At 40.8% G+C, this 22,234-nt stretch overlaps 3 protein-coding genes across 3 annotated transcripts; 2 read left to right on the plus strand and 1 right to left on the minus strand.

The window, feature by feature from the left end:
• The first annotated feature begins 206 nt into the window (after positions 1-206).
• ap1g2 (adaptor related protein complex 1 subunit gamma 2) lies at positions 207-17,688 on the plus strand. Its single transcript, XM_048254673.1, has 22 exons — positions 207-725; positions 848-1,054; positions 1,198-1,322; positions 1,848-1,989; positions 2,114-2,210; positions 2,318-2,394; positions 2,555-2,650; positions 2,758-2,838; positions 3,578-3,676; positions 4,113-4,168; positions 4,920-5,033; positions 5,203-5,343; positions 6,167-6,221; positions 6,625-6,747; positions 7,004-7,093; positions 7,312-7,439; positions 7,645-7,749; positions 8,077-8,221; positions 8,344-8,473; positions 8,561-8,712; positions 12,835-12,933; positions 15,326-17,688. The coding sequence occupies exons 1-22, from the start codon at positions 723-725 to the stop codon at positions 15,425-15,427; spliced, it is 2,367 nt and encodes a 788-aa protein (XP_048110630.1). The 5' UTR covers positions 207-722; the 3' UTR covers positions 15,428-17,688.
• nedd8l (NEDD8 ubiquitin like modifier, like) lies at positions 17,657-19,110 on the minus strand. The gene is made up of 4 exons (XM_048254974.1): positions 18,958-19,110; positions 18,502-18,549; positions 18,336-18,418; positions 17,657-18,181 (listed from the first exon to the last, which is right to left on the minus strand). The coding sequence occupies exons 1-4, from the start codon at positions 18,973-18,975 to the stop codon at positions 18,061-18,063; spliced, it is 270 nt and encodes an 89-aa protein (XP_048110931.1). The 5' UTR covers positions 18,976-19,110; the 3' UTR covers positions 17,657-18,060.
• A 111-nt stretch (positions 19,111-19,221) lies between these two features.
• On the plus strand, positions 19,222-21,910 carry zp3f.2 (zona pellucida glycoprotein 3f, tandem duplicate 2). The gene is made up of 10 exons (XM_048254847.1): positions 19,222-19,821; positions 19,919-20,103; positions 20,200-20,303; positions 20,388-20,479; positions 20,573-20,753; positions 20,856-20,961; positions 21,264-21,352; positions 21,420-21,511; positions 21,614-21,705; positions 21,785-21,910. The coding sequence occupies exons 1-9, from the start codon at positions 19,755-19,757 to the stop codon at positions 21,670-21,672; spliced, it is 975 nt and encodes a 324-aa protein (XP_048110804.1). The 5' UTR covers positions 19,222-19,754; the 3' UTR covers positions 21,673-21,705; positions 21,785-21,910.
• Positions 21,911-22,234: the final 324 nt, after the last annotated feature.

Below are 22,234 nucleotides of genomic sequence, written 5' to 3' on the forward strand. Positions count from 1 at the left end.
TGGTTGAGTCGACAGAAATATGTTAACATTAGTGCATGTTCATAACGTCATTGTTCAATATCTGAGCTTTATCCTGTCAGTGTATATTTTACTGAAGTGATGCTATTAACGTTGTGTCACGGTCGAAGCATCGCGAGGGAAGAATTACATTTGTCCAGTGGGATAAAATCAACATTTGTCGCTAACTTACACGGCACAGCTGCAGTTTGTTTTCGATGTTACAGTAACGTTAATGTGTGTCTTGACAGAAAATACTACGCAGTGAGGATCAGGCGTTTGTTGGGAAATTATTTGTCCATTGAAGAAATGGCTAGTTTAGCTTCCCTGATGTTTTCAGCCATTACGAGTTTGACTTCACTGAAAACAATCGTCTGTGGATCACATTTCGCATCACGTCAGTAAACCACTTTTCCGAAATATTACAAACCTTTATATCTAACAATTTAGCAGCTTCGTCCATATTACCAGTACCTGACACTTGTTAGACTACAGAAGCCTACTGCTGAGAAGTGACTCCGCTATGCTCAGGTGTATCGTTTACACTTACACCTGCACCACGGAAGTACACCTGTGACCTCGCGGCTATCAACACAGGAAATGCTCGAGCACTACCGTGGGTTTTCTCCACGACATATTTTAGACTGGCACAAGATCCATTAGCTGCTACCTTATTGAATCGATATTGATACGGATTGATCTGTTTGTCTGCCGGGGCTTTAAACATGGTGAGACTTATGTCTGATGGATTTAGCTTATGACCAAAGTGTCTGTCAAGTGCGTTTTGTGGGCCATACATGTACAATGTATTTTATCGTTCTCCCCTTACTTGTGTCTCTCTTGCATACAGGCAGACATGTCTCCATCAGTGCGTTTGCAGGAGATGATCCGAGTGATCCGAAGCGCCCGAACGCAGGGAGAGGAGCGAGGCGTCATCCAGAGGGAATGTGCGGCCATCCGAGCACAGTTTCGACAGGGCGACAATGGGAGCCGATCACATAACCTGGCCAAACTCCTCTATGTGCACATGCTAGGGTACCCTGCACACTTTGGACAGGTATGCATCTCTGCACACTGCGCAGGTCAAATAGGCTTGACAGGTTTAGGCCAGAGAGTATGAAAAGGTGGATTGTGTTTTCAAAATGTTTACTTTGTTTTCTTTCCCCCCTCTCTTTCTGACTTCTTTCCTTTTTCTTTTAGATGGAGTGTGTGCGTCTGATTGCTAGCCCCAGGTATAATGAAAAGCGCATTGGTTACTTAGGTGCTATGATGCTTCTTGATGAAAAGCAGGATGCCAGTCTTCTCATCACCAACTCTATCAAGAAGTAAGAATGTAACTTTATCCCTCTTCAGTGTTACAGTTGTCCCTGAAATGTGCATGACAACTGTAACTTTTTCTAGAGATAATTGTTATCATTCATTCTTGTAAATATTTGGCCCAGACTTCAGGAAAAGGAATATTCTGTCACAAAATGTATTATCACAAAACATCTAATGCCATGGAGAACCAACTGAGATGCTAATGCAGTTTATTTAATTATTAAAGCTTCTTTACATTGTTCATGAAAGTGCCTTGCAGACTTTTAGAAGTCTTTTGCCTCTTTCATTCACTAAAATACTCTCTCTCACACACACACACACACACACAAACAGACACCCCCAATCTCTTTCTCTATCTATCTATCTATCTATCTTATCTATCTATCTATCTATCTATCTATCAGTCTATCAATCTATGTATCTATCTACCTTTTGTCTTTATTTCTCTCTCCCTCACATATACACACATGCACATAATTTTAACGGTATGTCCAATATTCTTCCCAATTCTATCTTTCTGATTATTTCAGTGACCTGTCCCATAGCAGCCAGTATGTCCAGTCTCTGGCCCTGTGCACATTAGCCTGTATGGGCTCAGCAGAGATGTGTCGTGACCTGGCCCCAGAGATCGAGCGACTCCTCAGAGCCTCCAACTCCTACATCAAGAAGAAGGTAAATAACTCTTTCATCTCAATCACGTGGCCAGGATAGACACACTTGCACACAGACACATACAGAGATGGTAAACAATTTCATGGTGCGGTCAGTGTTGGAAAATGTTTTGTTTATGTTTTAGGCTGCTCTTTGTGCTGTGCATATTGTAAGGAAAGTTCCAGAGCTGGGAGAGCTGTTCACTCCCTCAGCACGGTCCTTGCTGTCTGAGAAGAATCATGGTGTGTGTGTGCTTATATGGTTGCTATTTACCAACCTTTACAGATGTAATGTGTGCTTATTATGAGTGAGTGTATGGTGTCTAATGTTTTTTTTTTATCTCTTGTAGGAGTTTTGCATGGTGCCGTTGTCCTCATCACAGAGCTGTGTGAACGTAATCCAGACACCCTTGACCAGTGTCGGAAGGTAGCAGATATTCTTCACTACACACATGCACACACACACACACTCTGATATATAGAGAGAGGGAGAGGGAGAGAGAGATAATTTAAGTAGATACTGTAGATGGAGAGTAACGTAACATATTTCACGTTTCTGTTTGATGGTCCATTCCTATTGCTACCAGGCTGTACCAGAACTTGTTCAGATCATGAAAGGCCTGGTGATGTCCGGTTACTCGCCAGAACACAACGTTGCTGGCATCAGTGACCCTTTTCTTCAGGTGGGCTGTGTTCAACGTTAAGAAAAAACTTAATCAGGATATTGCATAATTTCCATAACTCAAGGCTCAACACTCTCATGCACTTTTTCTGTTGTGTGTGTGCACAGGTGCGCATCTTACGTTTGTTAAGAATTCTGGGGCGCAATAATGACACGGCTAGTGATGCCATGAATGACCTGCTGGCTCAGGTAGGCTATGTACACGTGCACATGTGTGTGTTTCAGGGATGCTGTGATTAGTTTGGTCTTGTCCAGACTGTTCTTCACAGCATTGTTGAAACCCAACAACTGCAACAGAGATTGATCGATTGATTTCTATTGACACACATTGTCATAATGACACAGAACAGGAGAAAAAGCTTGTCTGTTCCTGTCTGTAAACATCAGTAATATCTCTAATATAAAATAGTGTTGTTGCGATGTCAAAATAATTACTTTGATACAATACCATGCCAAAGTATTTCGATACCAGTACTGAATTGATACCATGGCAGAAACCTTAAACATCGGTAATAGAAGTAAAGGTATTTTTCTTTTTACTGATTTTGGCCTCAGAATGTCACAATCCTATGAAGTTCAGTGTTCACAGCGCTCAGCGCTCTCGGCGGAAAAAAGCCCTCGTCGCTGACAGTTTTTTTCCGCAGCGCTCAGAGCGCTGAACGTTGAAATCTGTTAAACTTTTAGAACAGCGCTGGGCTCATCAATGTCACTTCTCTCTGGATGACCAATCAAAACTTCTGTAACCTAGCAACAATAAACACTTGCCCGAAGCACTCTGAAAATTATTTTGAGGGCGCAGACCTTTACTCTTGGTGTGTGTCCACAGGTGGCTACAGACACAGACAGCAGCAAGACTGCAGGCAGTTAGTAGAGGCCTCAGAAGGTCTTGGGCTCTGTGCCTTTCCTTACTCTTGGTGTGTCTCCGCAGGTGGCTACAAACACAGACAGCAGCAAGACTGCAGGCAGTGCTGTGCTGTACGAGACTGTGCTCACCATCATGGACATCAAGTCAGAGAGTGGGCTCAGGGTAAGGTCCAGAGCGGCTTTGGGTAGTCCTCACCCTAAATATTCTATGGGCCAGTTTTCTGTATGTGGTTTAAGCTTAGTTTGAGACTAAAAGAGAACATCAGTAAAGATTCCCATTGAATAAAAGCTTTTAGTCTAGGACAAGGCATAATCTATGTACGGGACACTGGTACAATGTAACACTATTATGTATACCTTTTGTATCCAACATTTTTAACAAAGTATCCATCAATCTATAGAACTTTTGATCTATTGCAACATAGTGCATTAGACATCATCCCACTGACACACTACAGATCCCCACTGCATAACACTTGTGTATTTTTAGTGTTTGTAAAGTGAAGGATGCAGAAAGGCTTTGAAATGATGAAATTGTAATTATTTTTAAAGCGGATTGTGGCCAATTTTAACACCTTCCTTTTTTCTCCATATTTCAGGTTCTTGCTGTGAATATATTGGGTAGATTTCTTCTAAATAATGACAGAAATATACGGTAAATATACAGTCATTTCTTTGCATGCCCTGATGCTCAGGGTTTGCCCCCAGGTCTGCGTGAAGGCTAATGTTTTGTTTGTGCTGTGCTGTCGGCACAGACGGCTTTATCCGTCCTCTGATTTTATCTGTGACTCTGGACCAATGAGATTATTTCCCTCTAGAGTTGATGTTACCTTGCAAGTTTTTCTTGTCTAGCCTTCTACTTTTTCTTTGACACAACATGGATCAGAATTATGTTTTGAATATAAATGCAATGCAATTTCTAGATAGAAAACAGATTTTCACATGACTGTTTATTATTATGCTTTTTAAACAGTCAATGACTGTAGTGTTTTTATTAGAAATATGTTAGCTTGTTCTGTGTAGAGTCTGTGTTCAAAGTCAAACAATAGCATTTTAATTTCCATGTTGATTCCACATAATTCCATTATAAGGAATGTGGCAAACAGGGTATGGCACCATATGACTCCAGGTCAAATAGTATATCAGTCCTTCAGTCAAGAAAGAACTCGCACACCAATGTTGCCGATGCAAATTTTATCCAACCAGTGATGAAAAGTGCAAAGTGCTACCAAAATGCAAAACATTTCAGTCCCATTCAGACCATCATCAGTGCGAAAGGAAGAAATTAATCATAGTTAATCACAACAAGATTGGGCGATTGTGTCTTTTGACAGCCCTATTAATTATACATTACATGTGTCTTCTTATTGCATTCACTCTGTCACTCTCTCAAAATCTTTTTACAGTTATGTGTCTATGACATCACTGCAGAAGATTGTTCAGACAGACCACAATGCTGTTCAGCGACACAGGGGCACCATTGTCGACTGTCTGAAGGACCAAGATGCATCTGTGCAACGGTATGATGAGGGTCTTTCTCCTTAGAAATTGTTTGTTTGTGTGCGTGCGTGCGTGCGTGCGTGTACAATTTAAATAATTTTCCCAAATTTAGCCGGAATGTATTGTAAACAAGGCATCCAGCCATTTCGTCTACACATGAATATGATGACCTGTCCTTTGTTCCTCCAGTCGGGCTCTCGAGCTGTCCCTGGCTCTGGTGTCAGCGGTGAACATTCGCTCCCTGATGAAGGAGCTCCTCCTCTTCCTCTCCAGCTGCCCCCTGGAGTTGCGAGCGCACACCACCTCGGGCATTTTCATTGCCGCCGACCGGTACTGTGGTCTCGTTTCCCTCTCCACTTGCCTCTTTGACTCTGGTTCCTGTGTTTCCTTGTGTTTGTTTTTATATATCTGCGTGACCGTTACTGTTCGATGTTGGCAATGCACACTACTGCCAGTGTCTCTCGATGCAGCCTCAGTGTTGTCAACTTGACTGAGCATCTCTAGACTTGACTTGTCTGTCTGTCTGTCTGTGCAGCTGTGGGCAGTGCCGCTCGGCACCCTAACGGTCTCTCCATGCATGGTGCGGTGTGCTCTCTATGGCTGAATCTTAATGTCCCCCCTAAGGTCTAAGCCCTGAACCCTCACACACACAACTGACATCAGTCGTAAGTGATCAAGTTTGCGAGCGTGTAAGGGTTCAAAACGCTAATAACAGGAATGGGACAGCACCTGTGACCGATCATTATACTGACAACGCAAAAAACGTGTCGCAAAACACGTTTCGTTTTAAGGCAGTTGTTTACTGATGTTTTTTCAAGCTTCCAGCCTCCCTTTGGATAACCCCGTATTTCACGTTTCAACGCTATAAATTGTAGGTAATTCCCTTGAGTAAGGTGATCATAGATGCCGACTTACAGAAAAGGGCACAGAAAGGGTGCGAGCGAGCCCTCAAGCACTTCACAATTTCGCAGTGGGACAGCCCTAAGCCCTCACGAAATTAGCGTGAATGTGCATCAAGGTGTGTGTGTGTGTGTGTAAGGTGAGAGATTGGGATTTAGCCTATGTGTCTGTCTGTCTGCCTGTGTGTTTATGTAGGCCTCACAGCTGAACCCCACTCTCTCTGTGTCTCTGTCTTATCTCTGTGTCTCGTCAGGTACGCGCCCTCTCAGCGCTGGCATATTGACACCATCCTGCATGTCCTCACCACGGTAAATACCCAAATATAACCCCCCTGCACCAGGGCACAGCCACTCAACATGCATGCCCCCATCAGGAGGAAGTACTTCTCTGTGTCACATCACCACCGGTTAAATGGCACGACACACAGTCGAGTTTGGGTGTTTACATGGCCTCCATTTAGTACCACCTAGCACATGTTGAACTATTATTTGCTTTGAACTGCTTCAGAGTGTTATTAAAGATATTATGCTGAAGCTTCTTTTCCCAAATGGTCCTTATGTGCCTTTGTAACCATTTTTTAACTCCAGTGGACTGAAGATCTTGTACTAAAAACAGCTAATGTTTTTCAGCTAAATCCACGTAGAGTTTGAGATGACTGTAGGACTGCTTAATGAGATGATGCATTTAGCAGGAAGGCGTGTTTGTGTGCAGGCAGGGGGCGATGTCAGGGATGAGACGGTACCCAACCTGATCCAGCTCATCACCACGGCTGCCGAGCTGCACTCCTACACTGTTCACAAGCTCTACAGGGCACTGGTGACCGACATCTCACAGGTCTGTCACATTGTGTGTGTGTGTGTCTGTGTTAGTAGTAATTGGTAGGTCTGTCACATTGTGTGTGTGTGTGTGTGTGTGTGTTAGTAGTAATTGGTAGTGTCTGATCAGGATCCTCTTCTGCAACCCATAGGAAGGTGGGGTTACTACTTATCTATGTCTAAAGAACGTAATGACCCCTTTACCCGCGAGAATAATTCTGTATTGCTATTTTAATCAGTATTTGTCAACTGTGTGTGTGTGTTGGTCCCTCCAGCAATCTCTGGTGCAGGTGGCCTGCTGGTGTATTGGCGAGTATGGGGACCTGCTGCTGAAGGGGGAATGTGAGGAGACTGAGCCGGTACAGGTAAGCCCCAGAGCGCAGAACAAGCACTACAGGCAGCAAAACAGAGAGGAGGAAGTAGGAAGACAAAAAAGGCAGGCATGACTGCATTACTCGTTGCCAAGGATACATGAACTACTGATTGTTCTGTCTGGGAAGAGAATGCTTATATCTGTACTGACGTCTGAGTCATGGTTGATGTGACAGCACTGATGGCCGGCGTGTTTACTGTCCACTTCCAGGTGACGGAGGATGACGTGCTGGATGCCTTGGAGACGGTACTGCAGTCTCACATGTCGTCACCGGCGACCAGGGCGTTTGCCCTCACAGCCACCATGAAGCTCAGCACGCGCATCACAAACAATGTGGAGTGAGTCACGCTGGTGGAGCAGGGGAGAGCCCATGAGCGCGCTCTGTGTGTGAATCAGTGCTGACATTACAGTTTAGCAACATGAGGAACAATATTAATACTTACGTATGCACTTCTCCCCCACCCCCCACCCTTTATCTCTCTCTCTCGGTCTCTCTCTCTGTCTCTGTCTCACACATCCATTTGTGTTGTCTAACTCTGACAGTCGTATAAGGAGCATCGTCAGTATTTACGGTAGCTGCATTGACGTGGAACTCCAGCAGAGGGCAGTGGAGTACAATGCACTGTTCAAGAAATACGATCACATGAGGTACTGTACCTACAGGATTGTGACCATTCAACAGAAGCGTGTACTTTTTTCATGAGAAAAAGGTGTAATGTTTTTGTATTTACAAAGGCTAAATGGCAATATAGGCAGTGGAGGGAGTAGTATAGTTGTTTTTCTGTATAATGTTTAGGAAATGTCCTAAACATAGAGATGAGAGTGGATGGTACAGTTACTAAAAATTCTAAACTCTTTTGATCTCAGACCATGTTCCCAGTATTTATGCTCTGCTCTTATTCTCCACTAGTCTGTTGGTCTTAAGCTGTGGTTGCCAGATTGGCCCAGTGTGGTGATGAAGGGCTGTTCTTTCAGGGCTGCTGTGTTGGAGAGGATGCCTGTGATTGACAAGAACTCACCAGGCCACAGCAATGGAGACTTCACAGCAGGGTTTAAAGAGCCTGAGCTGGTCAAGGTCAAACAGGCAGAAACTGACCGGCCTCAAGAGACAACAGACCAGGTACACTTAATAATCTACTATTTATTTCATATCACACTCGTGCAGATATCACAGAGCTTGCTTATTTCTTTGTTTGAGCTTGCACAGACTTTGTGATGAGCTCCTCTGTTGCTTTGTGACAGGCTTGTGATCTGCTGGGTCTGCTGGGGGATTCGGCCCAGCCCTTGCAGCCCACCACAGCCCCCAGCTCTGCCAGCACCAACATAGGCGGAGACCTGCTGGACTTGCTCGGCGGACTGGACCCCATTCCAGGTGAGAAAGACTGCTACTCTAAAATCAGCCTTCAGCCTACTTTATTTGGCTGATAGAATTGCCTAACCAGTGCTCTGTCGGTTGCAGCACCAACTGTTACAGTGTACGAGAAAAATGACTTGAGTTTAAAGCTACAAACTGACAAGAAAACCGATACGGGAGTGACCGTCACCTTCACCGCCTTCAACTCCTCAGACACAGACATCAGCAGTTTCACTCTACAAGTGGCTGTACCCAAGGTCTGTTGAATTAGAGCATTCTTTTCCGTTTCTGTGTTTGTCTTTCATTTCTGTTCTCACATTTGGTCATGCCACACATCATTAAATCCATTGTTCTGCATGTGTGTACCTTAGCATTTCCACTTCTGACATATGAAATCAGGTTATATATATATATATATATATATATATATATATATATATATATATATATATATATATATATATAAGATAATTAAAATATCACTGATTCTTGAGATAAGGGACAAAACATGTCCCCCATCAAAATGTTGCAATTTCCCTTAAAAAACAATACATTATTTCATTTCAATTTCAAAAGTTGGATATGAAAGACTTGTGTATGTTTAGACTCTTAGTTTTGGCTATATTTATATTATTTCATAGTAATTTCATAAAATACCAGCACTGTACTATGAAAGCCCATGCAAATGAACCCGTCCTCCGCAGAGGTTACAGTATCCAACTGCAAAAATAAAGTGTTTTAAAAATGCACAAATATGATTATTAGGTTAATTGGATGGCTTAATAAAATATCACAAAATACTTAGTCAACATTGCGTTATTTTATACATTAACAACAGCCGATCAAAATCTGTCCTCAATTCATGTCAACTCCGTCATATATTTTTCAAATTCGAAATAAATTAGGCATATTTTGGTCAGCTTTAACCCTGAGGACCCACTTTGACTTCTTTCTGTTGATGGATGCAGCAGTCGCAACACATGGTCTTTTAAGTGTTTTTTTAAAAATAAATATTCAGCAAACAAGTTGAAATCCCTGTGGTCACAGCTTTCATGTATCAACACTGTCTTCAAAGTAGAGCTGAATTCAATCAAGAAGTTTGAAATAAAAGTTGGTATTTTGGTTTAGTTTAGTGGCAGCTGGCAACTGAGGAAAAGCAAAATGGCTACCATCTACTACACATGATTAAGTTAAAAAGACATGTTGTTTTGTCAACTCCGTCAGACGTCAACTCTGTCAGATATTTTGTCTGACGGTGTTGACATGTTGGACAGGGTCCAAAACAAAAAAGTAAAACAAGTAGGAGAATTAGGACCCAGAGCAAAAAGGCACCGCAGAAAGTATTGGAGGAAAGCAAAGAAAAGGTCCAGAGCTATGCAGAATAGATGGCTAAATGAAATAGACACCCCACCGGAATGTCCTCTGGACCAGGCTGTTGAGGAGCCTACTTCAACCCAGCGTGCCCTTGCAGCTGAGAGAGGAGAAAAAACAGGAAAATACATGCAGGGGAGATAAAAGCGTTGAAAGAAAAGGTTAAGAAATTAACAAAAGAGCAACATATACTAAGAAAGCAGGAATGGCGGAAAAAGAAGCCTCAAATAGAAAAGTCAAATGTCAAACTAAAAGATAAAATGATTGTAGATTCTTCATGAACAGAAACAGAGAGGATGATAACGGGAAGCCAACATTGGAACTCGCAACATTAGGAGATATCTTCTTTTCCACAAGAGCTGAGAAGGAATTATACAACTCATGTGGCACAGAAATGAGCCTTTGAAAAATCAGGTCACAGACAACTGGCATTGCACTGCAAAAACTGCGTATCAAATAAAATCTAACCAAGATTATTAATCTTATATCAAGATAAAAAAATAGTTTGTATTGTTTTCAGTATAAAGAGACTTACCTAGCGCTTTTTCATGAAATCATTTGACTTAATTTAAGAAATGTTTGACTTATTTTAAGACATCTCATCCTGAAAATAAGCACATTTTCTTCCAGTGGGTGAAGCAAATTTGTCCTAAAAGCAAGCCAATTTGTCTGCCAGTGCGTTAAGTAAATTTGTCTTGATAAGATTCCTTAAAATAAGTCAAAGTCTTCTTAAATTAAGTCAAAATGATCTTTCAAGAGAGCGCTAGGTAAGTCTTTTCATACTAGAAACAATACCAAATAGATTTTTTGATCTTATTATATGATTAATAGCACTTGGTTAGATTTGATTTTTTGCAGTGTATCAGGCAAGGTTCTAAAAAAGTATCGGCTTCTTCATAGGCTTCGCCAGTTTAGTGTTAGGTACAGACAACTATCATGCTCTTGCAGTGAGCCATTGGATAGCCAATGCTTTCCCCCAGCTACTCTTTGTATAAGAGACTGCTCAGAGGAGCAGCAGACTGATGCTAGGGCCAGGAAGAGCCGTCCATTGGCCATGTTGATGCAGGAGATGGAAGACGAGTTGGGAGAAGCAGGGGATTCGGTCGATGAAATGTAAGATTTGGTGGATGAAATGGAAGAGGAGCCATTGAAAGATCCTGGGGGTGCTACTGTTGATATAATTATCAACAGTATTGAGATAGGGGATTGGCTGGCAGTGGTGTATGATGATCACTGGTGGTTAGGAAAGTCCATTGATGTAGATATAGAACACCAAGATGTGAAAGTTGAGTTTTTTTATTCTTGTGGTCCTACTGCAAATTTTCACCCTAAATATGGGAGGAGGGTAGCCTAGAAATCTAGACGTACCCTAGCAGCAGCAAATGTAATTTGCAGCCAGGGTAGTCTAGCAACTCTCTGTTGGCTTGTGAGCTGGAAAAATCAAACTTCGATCAGGCCAATCATATTGTGTGTAGAGTCAGTGGGCGGGCTTAACATAATGATGACAGAGTTGTGACGGTTCCACGTGAATTCCTTGCTACTTGAAAACAAAGAAGATGGGTGCTGTTGCTGGAAAACAGCGGTCTTTGAATCGCGTCTGGAGTTAAGTTTTTTTTTTTTAAGTTGGCAAAAGTTTGATCAACTAGCCAACTAGCTCCACTGGTGGGAAAGCGCATGGGACTCATGAAATGTAGACAGTGTTGGGAAGGATACTTTCAAAACGTATTCTGTTACAGAATACATGTCCAAATATGTATTTTGTAACGTATTCAATCTGAGTAACGTATTCTGAATACTTGGATTACTTCCGCATTGAATTGCAATGCAGCCATCAAATCCTGCTTACTAAGCAGGCCTATTCTGGTGTGTTCTTCTGTTCCAAATGGCTGAAGTGTTAGACCCACATAGGAGAATGTAAAGTCAACTAAGCTACTTGATACAACTATAAAATAGCAAGGTTACCAGTAAAACTACAGCAGGTGACTAGGCTAGGAGGAGGGATGTCTGTTTCTGTCCAGTGAAAGATTTTAAAACTGACAGGGACAGCTTGTCCCCTCCAAGAAAACCAGACCAGGGAGCTCTATGCCATAGCCCCTAATGTTATGGACTTCATAGAGCGTAGGCATGTTCAACACCTCTTGTCCAATGCCCAAGTCCCGCAGGTTAGACAAACTATTATATATAAATATCTAATACTTGGCTCTACACCGAAGGCAATTATGATTTACTTACTTGCTGAGAGAAATTGGAGCAAATCATAGAACTTGTTTGCCTGAGGTCCTGTAGAAACTCTTTGTTTGAAGTTTGATACCCTTTCCCTTGATACTGCCATGTCAAAACTAGGTAAATATCTTTAATCAGTTTGATTCTCGATTAGTTTGTCAACACCGTCAGTTGTGTGTCAACCTCGTAAGATGGAGGTTTTTCATTTTTATAAAAAAATTTGTTTCTTTTATTCAATTGAGTGTGTTCATACATTAAAACACCAACTTATCTACATGCATCAGTGTCTTGTGTGCACAAAACCACTAATTGTATATACTAAAAATAAAAAAATAGTAAACTAAATTAAGGTAATTTAAAATGGCTTATTCCAAAACAATGTAAAATGATATTAAAAGTGTATACAATGCAATTTATCACTAAACCTTGCTAAGGCAGACCATTTCTACACACTTAAAGACTTAACAGTGTTGTTGAATTGATCAAACACACAAAAAAACATATTTTCATGTGTCAGACGGAGTTGACAAATGACAAGTTACTAAGTCAGTAAATGTCAATTTTCATAAAAAGTGGTTAATAAAAAACCTGTTCCTTTTCAGGCATGATAGATGAGATCTATGTTAATGATGATATCCAATTCAAATTAATGTAGTATCGATTTTTTGTTTGTCACTTTTGTCCCTTATCTCAAGAATCAGTGATATAGTGTGTATATGTATATATATATAAATCAGATGCCAGGACAAAGACTTTGACAGTTTTCTTCTCTGTCCTCTCCTTAGAGTGTTCAGCTGCAAATGAAGGCTCCGAGTGGTGATGTCATCCCAGCCCAGGGTGCAGGTCCTGTGACTCAGACTGTTTTCCTCAGCAACCCCAACAAGGTAAGTGTTCACCAGTTATGGGATGCATTTCTTTGTTCTTTTACTTTTTTTCAATTTGACATATTATTCATTCATTCAGGGTAGGAATTTCTCTTGCATTGGCTGTAAGGCCCCTTTGAAAATCAGACAGGCCACGGTGGCCTAGGTGCCCCCTTCTTTCAATATTCTGCTTTGCGTCCTACTAATAGCGATTTGTATTTAGCCTGTGGCCTGTCAAAATAATCTTAGCATTCACAGCGCAAATTAATTTAGTCTTTTACGCAGTGGAGAAAGTGACAGCGCAAGAAAGAAAGTGCGTCCAAATTCACCCATTCATCTCAGTTGAACTACTCGCGAAGTAGCCTATTCATCACACAGACATCACAAGTATCACACGAAAGAGCTTTTTCTCAGCTTTTAAACGATGTTACCCGATAATTGCGATAATTGAGTTGAACGGTTCGCGAGAAAAGTAAATAATTTAATCATACATTCTACTGAAGGTTTTGCGTCCCATGATCTCCCAACCCATTCATCTCGGTGGAATACTTCACGAACCCTTCTTTTAACGCACGACAAACCATATATCAGAAGTTTTGAATTTGCAGTAAATTTCGACATGCATGGATGTCTCCAAATTTGGGCTTTAAGTTTTACAATGTGTTTAAATTGTTCCACATGATTTCATAACGGGCCAAATACAAAATAAATGTTACAATATCGCCTAGATATTGGAAAATCAGAGGACAGCTGACTGAGTTTGTGAAAGTAGCCTTAGCCCAGGGGCGTGCAGAGACCTTTGAAGGGGCAGGGGCTCAAATTAAAAAAAAAAAAAAAAAGAGCACATGGAACAAAATGTTCTTGTCTACACAGAGATCATATTATTGATTAAATTCAAAGCTAATTTTAATAGCCTAGAAATCTAGACGCACCCTAGCGGCAGCAAATATGTTATTGCCTAGTCTGGCTTGTCAGGCTATAATTTTAATGTTTATCACAGTGAACTACCACCATTAGCAAGCTGGTGTCTTGCAGATTCACGTGCTGTGCGTGTGGCCACTGAGTGAAATGACGCGTAATAGCCTACTGTAAACAACGACGTGTGGAGTTGGTTTAGTTAAACAACTACAGTAGCCTATGTCGTCGGCTTATGACGATTTAGAAAAGCGTTGTCTACTCTGTTTTATGAACTAGGTCTACTAACCTAAGCTACTAAAACATAGTAACCTAAACAGAATATGTTATGAACGTTCAGCCTTAGATTTTCGAAGCTGCCAGGTTATTGAAATGGATGGACCATGACATGGTTAAAACGGGTTTGATAGCCTACTTCGTTAAAAATGAAACAACTTTTATTCTCTATCTCTAAGCTGAATACTATTGCATGTTCAGATAGGCTAACTGCCAAATGACCTTACCGTGCTCCCAAACGTCTCCTGCAGCACTGTGCCTGCGTGCACCTTCTGAGAGTTCACTGAATGTATGACGTCACGGATTGGTGGCCGCAAGGCATTTCAATTAACACAGAACATTTTTATTTTGGTACATTTCTAATTTCACAAACTATTAATGAGACATTTTAGCGAATATTCACGTTGAAACTAGCGGAAGTATTACAAATTTTAAAAAACGGGTCTTGTCAAAAGGGCACTTGGACATCAAAGGGGCAAAAGGGCAGGTGCTAGAGCCCCTGTAGCCCTCCTTCTCTGCACGTGCCTGCCTTAGCTTAACGATCACAAAATGCTAAGCATGCATCTAGGCTATTTGAGTTTCTTAAAGCTGAGCTGTGGTTAAATTGTTCAATACATGATTTTATAACAGGCCAAATATAAAATAAATGTTATATATAGCCTAGATATCTGTAAATATTAGATGATCAGATGATTTACAGTTCTGTGTAATATGTCATGTTTCATGTTTTTGTAATGTTTCATACAGTGATGCAGGTCTACTGCAGTGAATAGGCTAAATAAAACTTTGATCATTTTTATAGCCTACTACTGCATAGTTAACTTTGGCCTTGGTGCCCTGACATGTGGCCTTTGTGCCCCCCACCAAATATGCCCAACTGAAGGCCAAGTGGCCTTGCCCCCAGAATGGTGAAATTCCAAGCCTGCATTCATTCATTCATACATACATACATACATACATACATACATACAACCAAGACAAGCAAGGAGGACCAGAAACACAAAAGCAAAGAACACACACTAATGAACATAAACAGGGAGAAAAGGTAGGGGGCGCTGACATGAGCCCCAGGGTCCAATAGTGTGCATTTCTATCAACTATCCTGAATAAACAATGAATGTATTCTAAACACCACCCTTCACATCTAGTAACAATGACATTTTTTCTCACTGGCCCTAATAACCGTTTTTTTCTCATTTTATTTATTTTTTTATCCTGCCAGGTGAACCTGAAGATGCGAGTTCGTGTGCAATATTCTAAACAAGGCTCTGTGTGTCAGGACATGCTTCAGATCGACTCCTTCCCTGCTCCCGCATGGCAGTGAGCTGCCTTCCCTGTCTGTCTGCGCACGGTCACTCTGTGTTCTCACCCCAGCAAGAGGGGCTTCTCTGCAGACTCTCTTTGGCAGCTCTGTGAAATACTGGTTGGTTGCTTTGTTTGGTGGTTTAACCACATGCTCTTTTGACCTGACCTGATACAGTCACTGGCCTGTACTGCCAGCGGACATCTTAAGTGGCATTCCTATACATCATATTTCAGTGCGGTTCTTGTGGTCTGATTCAGCGTTGAGCATTGTTTGATGTCATAATGAAATTGGTCCAGCTGGTTTCCATTCCAACACAGAAATCTGGAAGAGGTGGAGTTCTATAATTCCAGTAAAAGAGGTGGAGTTCTATAATTCCAGTGAAAACGGAGCCTGAGGTATGAGTAACATTACCAGGCTGTTAATGTAGTCTCCACCCCTTATGAGCAGTGTAATTTTCGTGACTGTACCTGCAGAGCCCCACAGTGCCTCCATGCCTGTGTCTAATTAATAATCAAAATTAGGAGGACTTTGCATCCATTACCACTTAGGCAAACACTTGTAACACCTATACAGTATATCTAAACGTAAGCCATCATTTTGCTGATTGCACCAACCTGATTGGCAGTCAGGAATGTGCTAAAGAAAAAAATAATGCAGATTACATTTAGTCTTTTAATTAATGCTTCCATCCAAAACATTTTAAATCAAAGATTATAATTCATAATCTTTGGTTTAGAGTACATTGAAGCCATACATATTGTGAGTGCTTGTGTTTGTGAATGTAACTCCCTGGCACTGCTAACAACCTACCCCACTGACGATGCTACAGCTTTAACTCCACTATTTATTATAACTTCTTTTCCTGGTCCAGAGAACATTGCTGCTCATTGGTCAGGTAGAGCCACATGATCACGATCCCTGAATGCCTTACCTACGTTTTTGTATACCTCTTTTTTCAGCCCCTTTAAGGGCTACTATCCATCTAAAGTGCTACATGGAATTACATTTTCTCACATTTTGGTTGATGTAAGTTTATTTAAGGATGGCAGACTGACCCTCTTGAGTTGGTGGGATAAACCCCCAACCAGTATACTTGCTGGAACACTACACCTGGTGCACGGTCCTCACTGGATCAGTTCACTTTTTAATCTTTTACCAGGGTTGCTAGGACAACATTTTAACCAAAACCGATCATTCTATTACAAACCAGATTTGTGACATCATATCAGTATTTAAAAACTTTTCATATTGGCACACTAAATCCATCAAATCCAACTTCCACATAATTTTAAACGGTTACAAAATGATTTCCGCTTTTTTTTATCTCAAGTGTTTGATGGCCCTTTCAGTTCAGATAATGAAGTTCACTACCTGGCCAAAAAGTCACAAACCCATTTTGTTGAACGACTTCAACTTTGATTACAACATGTATTTGCCCTGGCACTGTTTTGACAACTTTATGCAACGTCACCATCCAGAGTAACCATTTTTTTGCAGAGGTCTTGACATCAGGAGAGTTGCACCACTGTGTCTTCTTGTCCAACACACCTCAAAGAGTTACAATGAGATGCTGGGTTAAATCTTGTTTTGTTTCAAACACAACTGAGGGAGCTTACCCATCCCTTCATGTTCCCTAAAAACTCCAGTTTGCTTATGATTGGGTGGACATGCCTACTCCACATTTATTTTCAGTGCATTGAGTCAAGGTTGTGTATGAAGATTTTTTTTTTTTAAGTGGACTCCGAGAATTGACAGCTAGCAGATCGTGAGGATATTTGCTTAGTGTGACGGTGTGCGAGTGTTATGGGTTAGAAATCACTTACAGGACCTTTAGGCTCAGTAATTTTGATGTCTGAAAATTACTCCTTTTAGTCCCTTAACCACAATTTCACTTTCACAATTGACCCAGTTGATACAAGCCCTGATCATTTGCTAATTTTAATCCGAATGACTATCCTTTTTTTGGCCAGGCAGTGTAATCCTTTGGGGATACAGTAACTCTTAGTGTTTTTTAACAGCAGTCAAATCCCTTTATGGAACCTGTACAGTCAGTGTGTACAGAGGACCCAGTTTTCTTCTAGTAATAAAGCACAACCAGTCTCATGCACGTGTACGCATATGGGACTGGGAAATGTATGAATCATTCTGAAAAGTGATGTGGATGGACACTATGTATTGGCACAACCAGGGGAGATTGGAAAGCGAATATTTCTTTGTTTGAAGTGAGTTTCGATTTGTTGTCCTGAGTCATTTTTAAATAAAGTTTATTGTAAACTTTGGTCACCTTCAGTATTCAGTATCAATAATCATGTCAGTAACATTAAGTGCAATTTTACATTAGACAGCCCTACACTTCAAGATGTAATATACGTGACATTTTCTGTTTTGTTTTTTTATTCACAGGCAAGTAGCCCCAGTTCTATCACACTGTACATAACCATCATTCACACATTTCAAATATAACTTCAGGTGGTGACCACGACATAATCGGAACGAAAGATTTCACTATTGCGGGACATCCATGGATTTGCTTGGAGATCAGCTGCTGCCACATCTTAGTTCTAAGATGCACTCCTTAGTGCTCCTGTGGCATAAGCAGGTAGTAGTAGTGACTGAAACTTCAAGGTTGGCACACCCTCAGCAGGGGAAGATTACACACATAACGGGGCAGAGCTGGGACAGTGGGAGACATGGCCTCCTCTCAGGGCCAAAACTAAGTGCAATACAGATCCTCCCTGGATCTTGTAGTCGGCAGCTGTTTTTTCATCATTCCTGTGAAAGAGGGGTTAGAAAAGCATATGACTCAAACGGGATGATTAACTGGAACATTCTGACAGGTACTACATAACTATGTAGGTGACAGATCTTAGTCATTTACAGTTACATGAATACCACTTCAAAACACCAATAATGCTTCACAACTTACATTTGTTTCCCGCTATAGATTAACCTCTGTTGTTGGGGAGGAATTCCTTCCTTTTCCTCCACCCTCTCTTTGATCCTTTCAACCTACCCAAAAGACAAGTTAAAAACTGCGGAATAACGTTAACAGTTACCATGGAGGATAATACATGACCCGATGTTTAACATACCTTATCTGTAGGCTCTATGTCAATTTCTATTTCCTTTCCAGTAAGAGTCTGAAAGAATAAAATAAGAAACGTTTGCAATCTGACCAGGTGTAACAGTAACGTTACAGGTCTAATTCCAGTGCTATATGCCTGTTTACATTAGCCTAATATCCGAAAAAAGCGACACTGCTCAGCGCAGCTGATGCAAAAACATGCCTTAACTTTACTGTAACATTACAACGGGGTTCACTTCAATAACGCCACGTGAATACAATTTTCGGACACATACTATCACAGCAACCCATCTAGTGCTATATGGCTAATTTACATGCGAGTGCATTAGCTGTTAACGTTACTTATTTTGAAAATTAGGCTGACGAAACAGCTATCGTTAGCTAGCTGTCGAGCTAACCATTGAACGTTGTCGTCTATATAGGAACCTGAAATTAAACCATAATAATCGCTAGATGCTCTTACCTTTACTTTGATCAACATGATGGCATTTACTTTAACACATACAAATGTATGTATCAATTTAATAAGTTAACTATATTGATAGCGTCTTTTTCTCGATGTACTAATAATTTGGAACACTTCTTTTGGCGGAAGATTTGATTTCACTTCCTGCGTTACTCACAAACATGACCGCCGCTAAACCAATAACCAAGGTTCCGGCAGTAGGATCGCTTCCCCAATGCAAAAGACCTCAAATGACCTAAACATGTAGATTAGGCTACCTATTTCAGAGCATTACCATAAGTAAATTAATTTATAAATATTTTTAGAAAGTTTTAATATATAACCAAATGAATTATGACCATAACCACTGCATGTCCTCTCTCTTCAATCTCTTGGTTAGGCCTAGGCTAAGTCTTATGCAGGCATGATGAGCAATCAACCAATGATGGAACATGCATTACACGTTTTCACAGCCACTGTTAAACTAAAAGGTTTGGTGGAAGATAAAATAGTTGCTTTTTGACAAAACATTGATTATTTCCCCTTGGGGATCAATAGAGTATCTATCTATCTTATTTCTTATGGCCACCTTACACCAAACAACTTTGACAAGATTCTCTTGTCAAAGTTGTTTGGTGTAAGGAGGCCATGATGTGTTCAAGGATTGGTTAGGTCACTTGGCCAATTGGCTTGTGAAGAACAGATTTAACAGCCACAGGTGTAGAATATAGGGTAATTTATTTAACCCCCAGCTTTCCCCAGCAGCAATTGAACCTCACTGCTCAGGCCCCTGTAGCCTGCCTACCTTATGAACCATGATCCTTCAGAGAGAAGTTATTTTTTGGACAGTTGCTGTTTTATGTGTTGTCTTTGCAGATAATGGTAAGCATGATAATTTCAGACCTACTTCAGCTTAAATGATTTTGTGTTCCAAAAGAAGACAATGTAGTCACATGTTCTCTTTCTGAAAAATGTATAGACATCCAAATCAAATGTGGGGAAGACACTGTGTTGGTGAAATGGACGGTGGGACCAGAGCTGTCTATGAATGCGTCTCGGCTCTTACTTGGGAGCTGTTACGCAAACCACTTCCTCCCGCTTCCTGGGGGTGGAGGGCAAGCAGTTTTCCTTTATCCATTTAATGCGTGTAATTTCAGAAAACAGGTAAGTCGTTTTACCACTGTAACCTTACCCCCTCCACACACACAAACAAATATTCTACCATATTTGAGACTGATGTTCTTCTGGCTATGATTTTAGATAATTGGAGATAAGCTGATATACAAAAACACACTTGCATTCAGGCCAAGGCCAAAGCCTAAACCAGCTGCAATGTCCTTCCTTGTTGAATGTATATATACAAGGTAAAACTCTTTTTTTAAGTATACTTTATAGGTTACAAATCCACAGTCCTATTTCTAAAAGTATCTTTCTGTTTCTGTGAAAAGAGAAAACGGTTTGGTTCCTCCCTTTCTCAACCCTGGATTTGTCCGCATTCAGGGCCACAGCCAGCTCTACTTTCACATGGGGATCCTTAATAGTATGTAAACACATTTCAGAAACGGAACATTTGAGCCGTAATTCACCTGAATAAAATGTAATGGTGCATTTAATCTCATTGTTGTCGCCACAGAGAACCTCACTGGCCCAGCACAGTCAAACTCTTTTCCTCTGGGATCCTTCATCCCTGTCTGGGCATATGTGGAACAGCATGCCCATCAGCCCTTGCTGTTGCTCCTGGATGAGTGTGTTGCATCAAATGCCATAGAGCTGGAGCCAACAACACTGGTCCATCCAATCATCACTAACCATGGGTAAGGTGCACCATGCGTTTCTATCTAAAACTTCAGGAAACTGTTGCCCCAGTTTCCTGAAGTTTTGTTTTGCTTATTCCATTGATTCTATACCTTCTGCAGGTGTCTCAATGATGGGAAGAATGGTAACTCAAAGTTCCTACCAAGATATGAGTCCTCTGCAGTAGTTCTTTACCTGCAAGCCTTTAGATTTTCTCTGGAAAAGGAGGTAAGAGAATGGCTAAGCGAAGGTTGTTATGAGAGGGAAAAATTACCTGAAATGTATTAGGCGGCCATGTCAATAGCGGCAAGACAAGGTTATTTATAGCAAAATTCATTCATGCAAGTCTTTGTCCTTTCAGGATGTTAGTTTGATAAATGCTTTGGCAGGACTTAATAACAAACAACATATTTGCATTATAAAACGGGGCATGTAATTCTTTCTAGTACAGCTTGGCTCTGCTTAACCATATCAGATCAAACCTGTCAATTTTTGGAAAAGGGCGTTTAAGTCTATTTCTTTTCCACTAGGTATACATCCACTGTAAACTTGTGGCATGGGACCCAAATAGTTTTGATAAGGACAGGAAGATGTGCAACTTCAACAAGGAGTCTGAAAGGTAATGTTTCTCTACACTGACACATTTTGTATATGACGAGTTGCTTATTTTTTGCTTTACTTCAAAGGTGGGAACTTTTGGATGATCCTTCTGAGAGTGATGTTTGCCATTGCTGTGACTCGGTCTGCAAACGGCGCATAATACGGGATGTGGACTTGGGTATGACCAAGTCATGAACTTAAAAATTTTGCCTTTTGATTATTGTCTGAAAATGTACCACCAAGTGTGTGTCTGTGTACTTTTTTTAAAAAAAACTTGAAGAACCTCAAGGGCTTGTTCAGAATGCAGTACTGGGACCACTGATAATCACAGAAAACTAATTCCAGGAAACCAACTAAAGATGTGGTATAGAGGTATGGTTTAGGATTTAAAATGTCCACTTGTCAACCAGAGCCAAATTACTTTTACTGTAAAGTTTGTTCTCTCTTGCAGGTGAGATGGAGATATATGATATGGAGTCACTGTCCTTACTGACAGGCCACGGAAGCTTGAAGTGCATCTACCTCCATCTCATACTTCATCTTTAGTTTGAAATAAACATTTTCATTTTGGGATTTATATGGTGTTTACTTATCTGAAATGGCCATGAAGGCCTCTTTCCCTTATATTTATGAGTGGATGGTGTCTAGGCTTTCAAACTCTCACATTGAAATTATCCACTCTTTGCTTTGGTTCCATTGCCGACCCTTTGACACTATCAGATTCACTTTAAGGATGTAGGAATGAGTATATAATAATAAGAAGAAGAAGAAGAAAATGTGATTTTGAGGAAATTACCAGTGCATGAAAATATAAACATACTGTATATTAACATAAAATGCAAAACAAACTTTTATTTGGAAACAGTTGGCAGGAGTCATAGTTGACCAGTTGAAATGGCTG

Source organism: Alosa alosa, chromosome 1 (assembly GCF_017589495.1).
Source record: "Alosa alosa isolate M-15738 ecotype Scorff River chromosome 1, AALO_Geno_1.1, whole genome shotgun sequence".
Lineage (NCBI taxonomy): Eukaryota > Metazoa > Chordata > Actinopteri > Clupeiformes > Clupeidae > Alosa > Alosa alosa.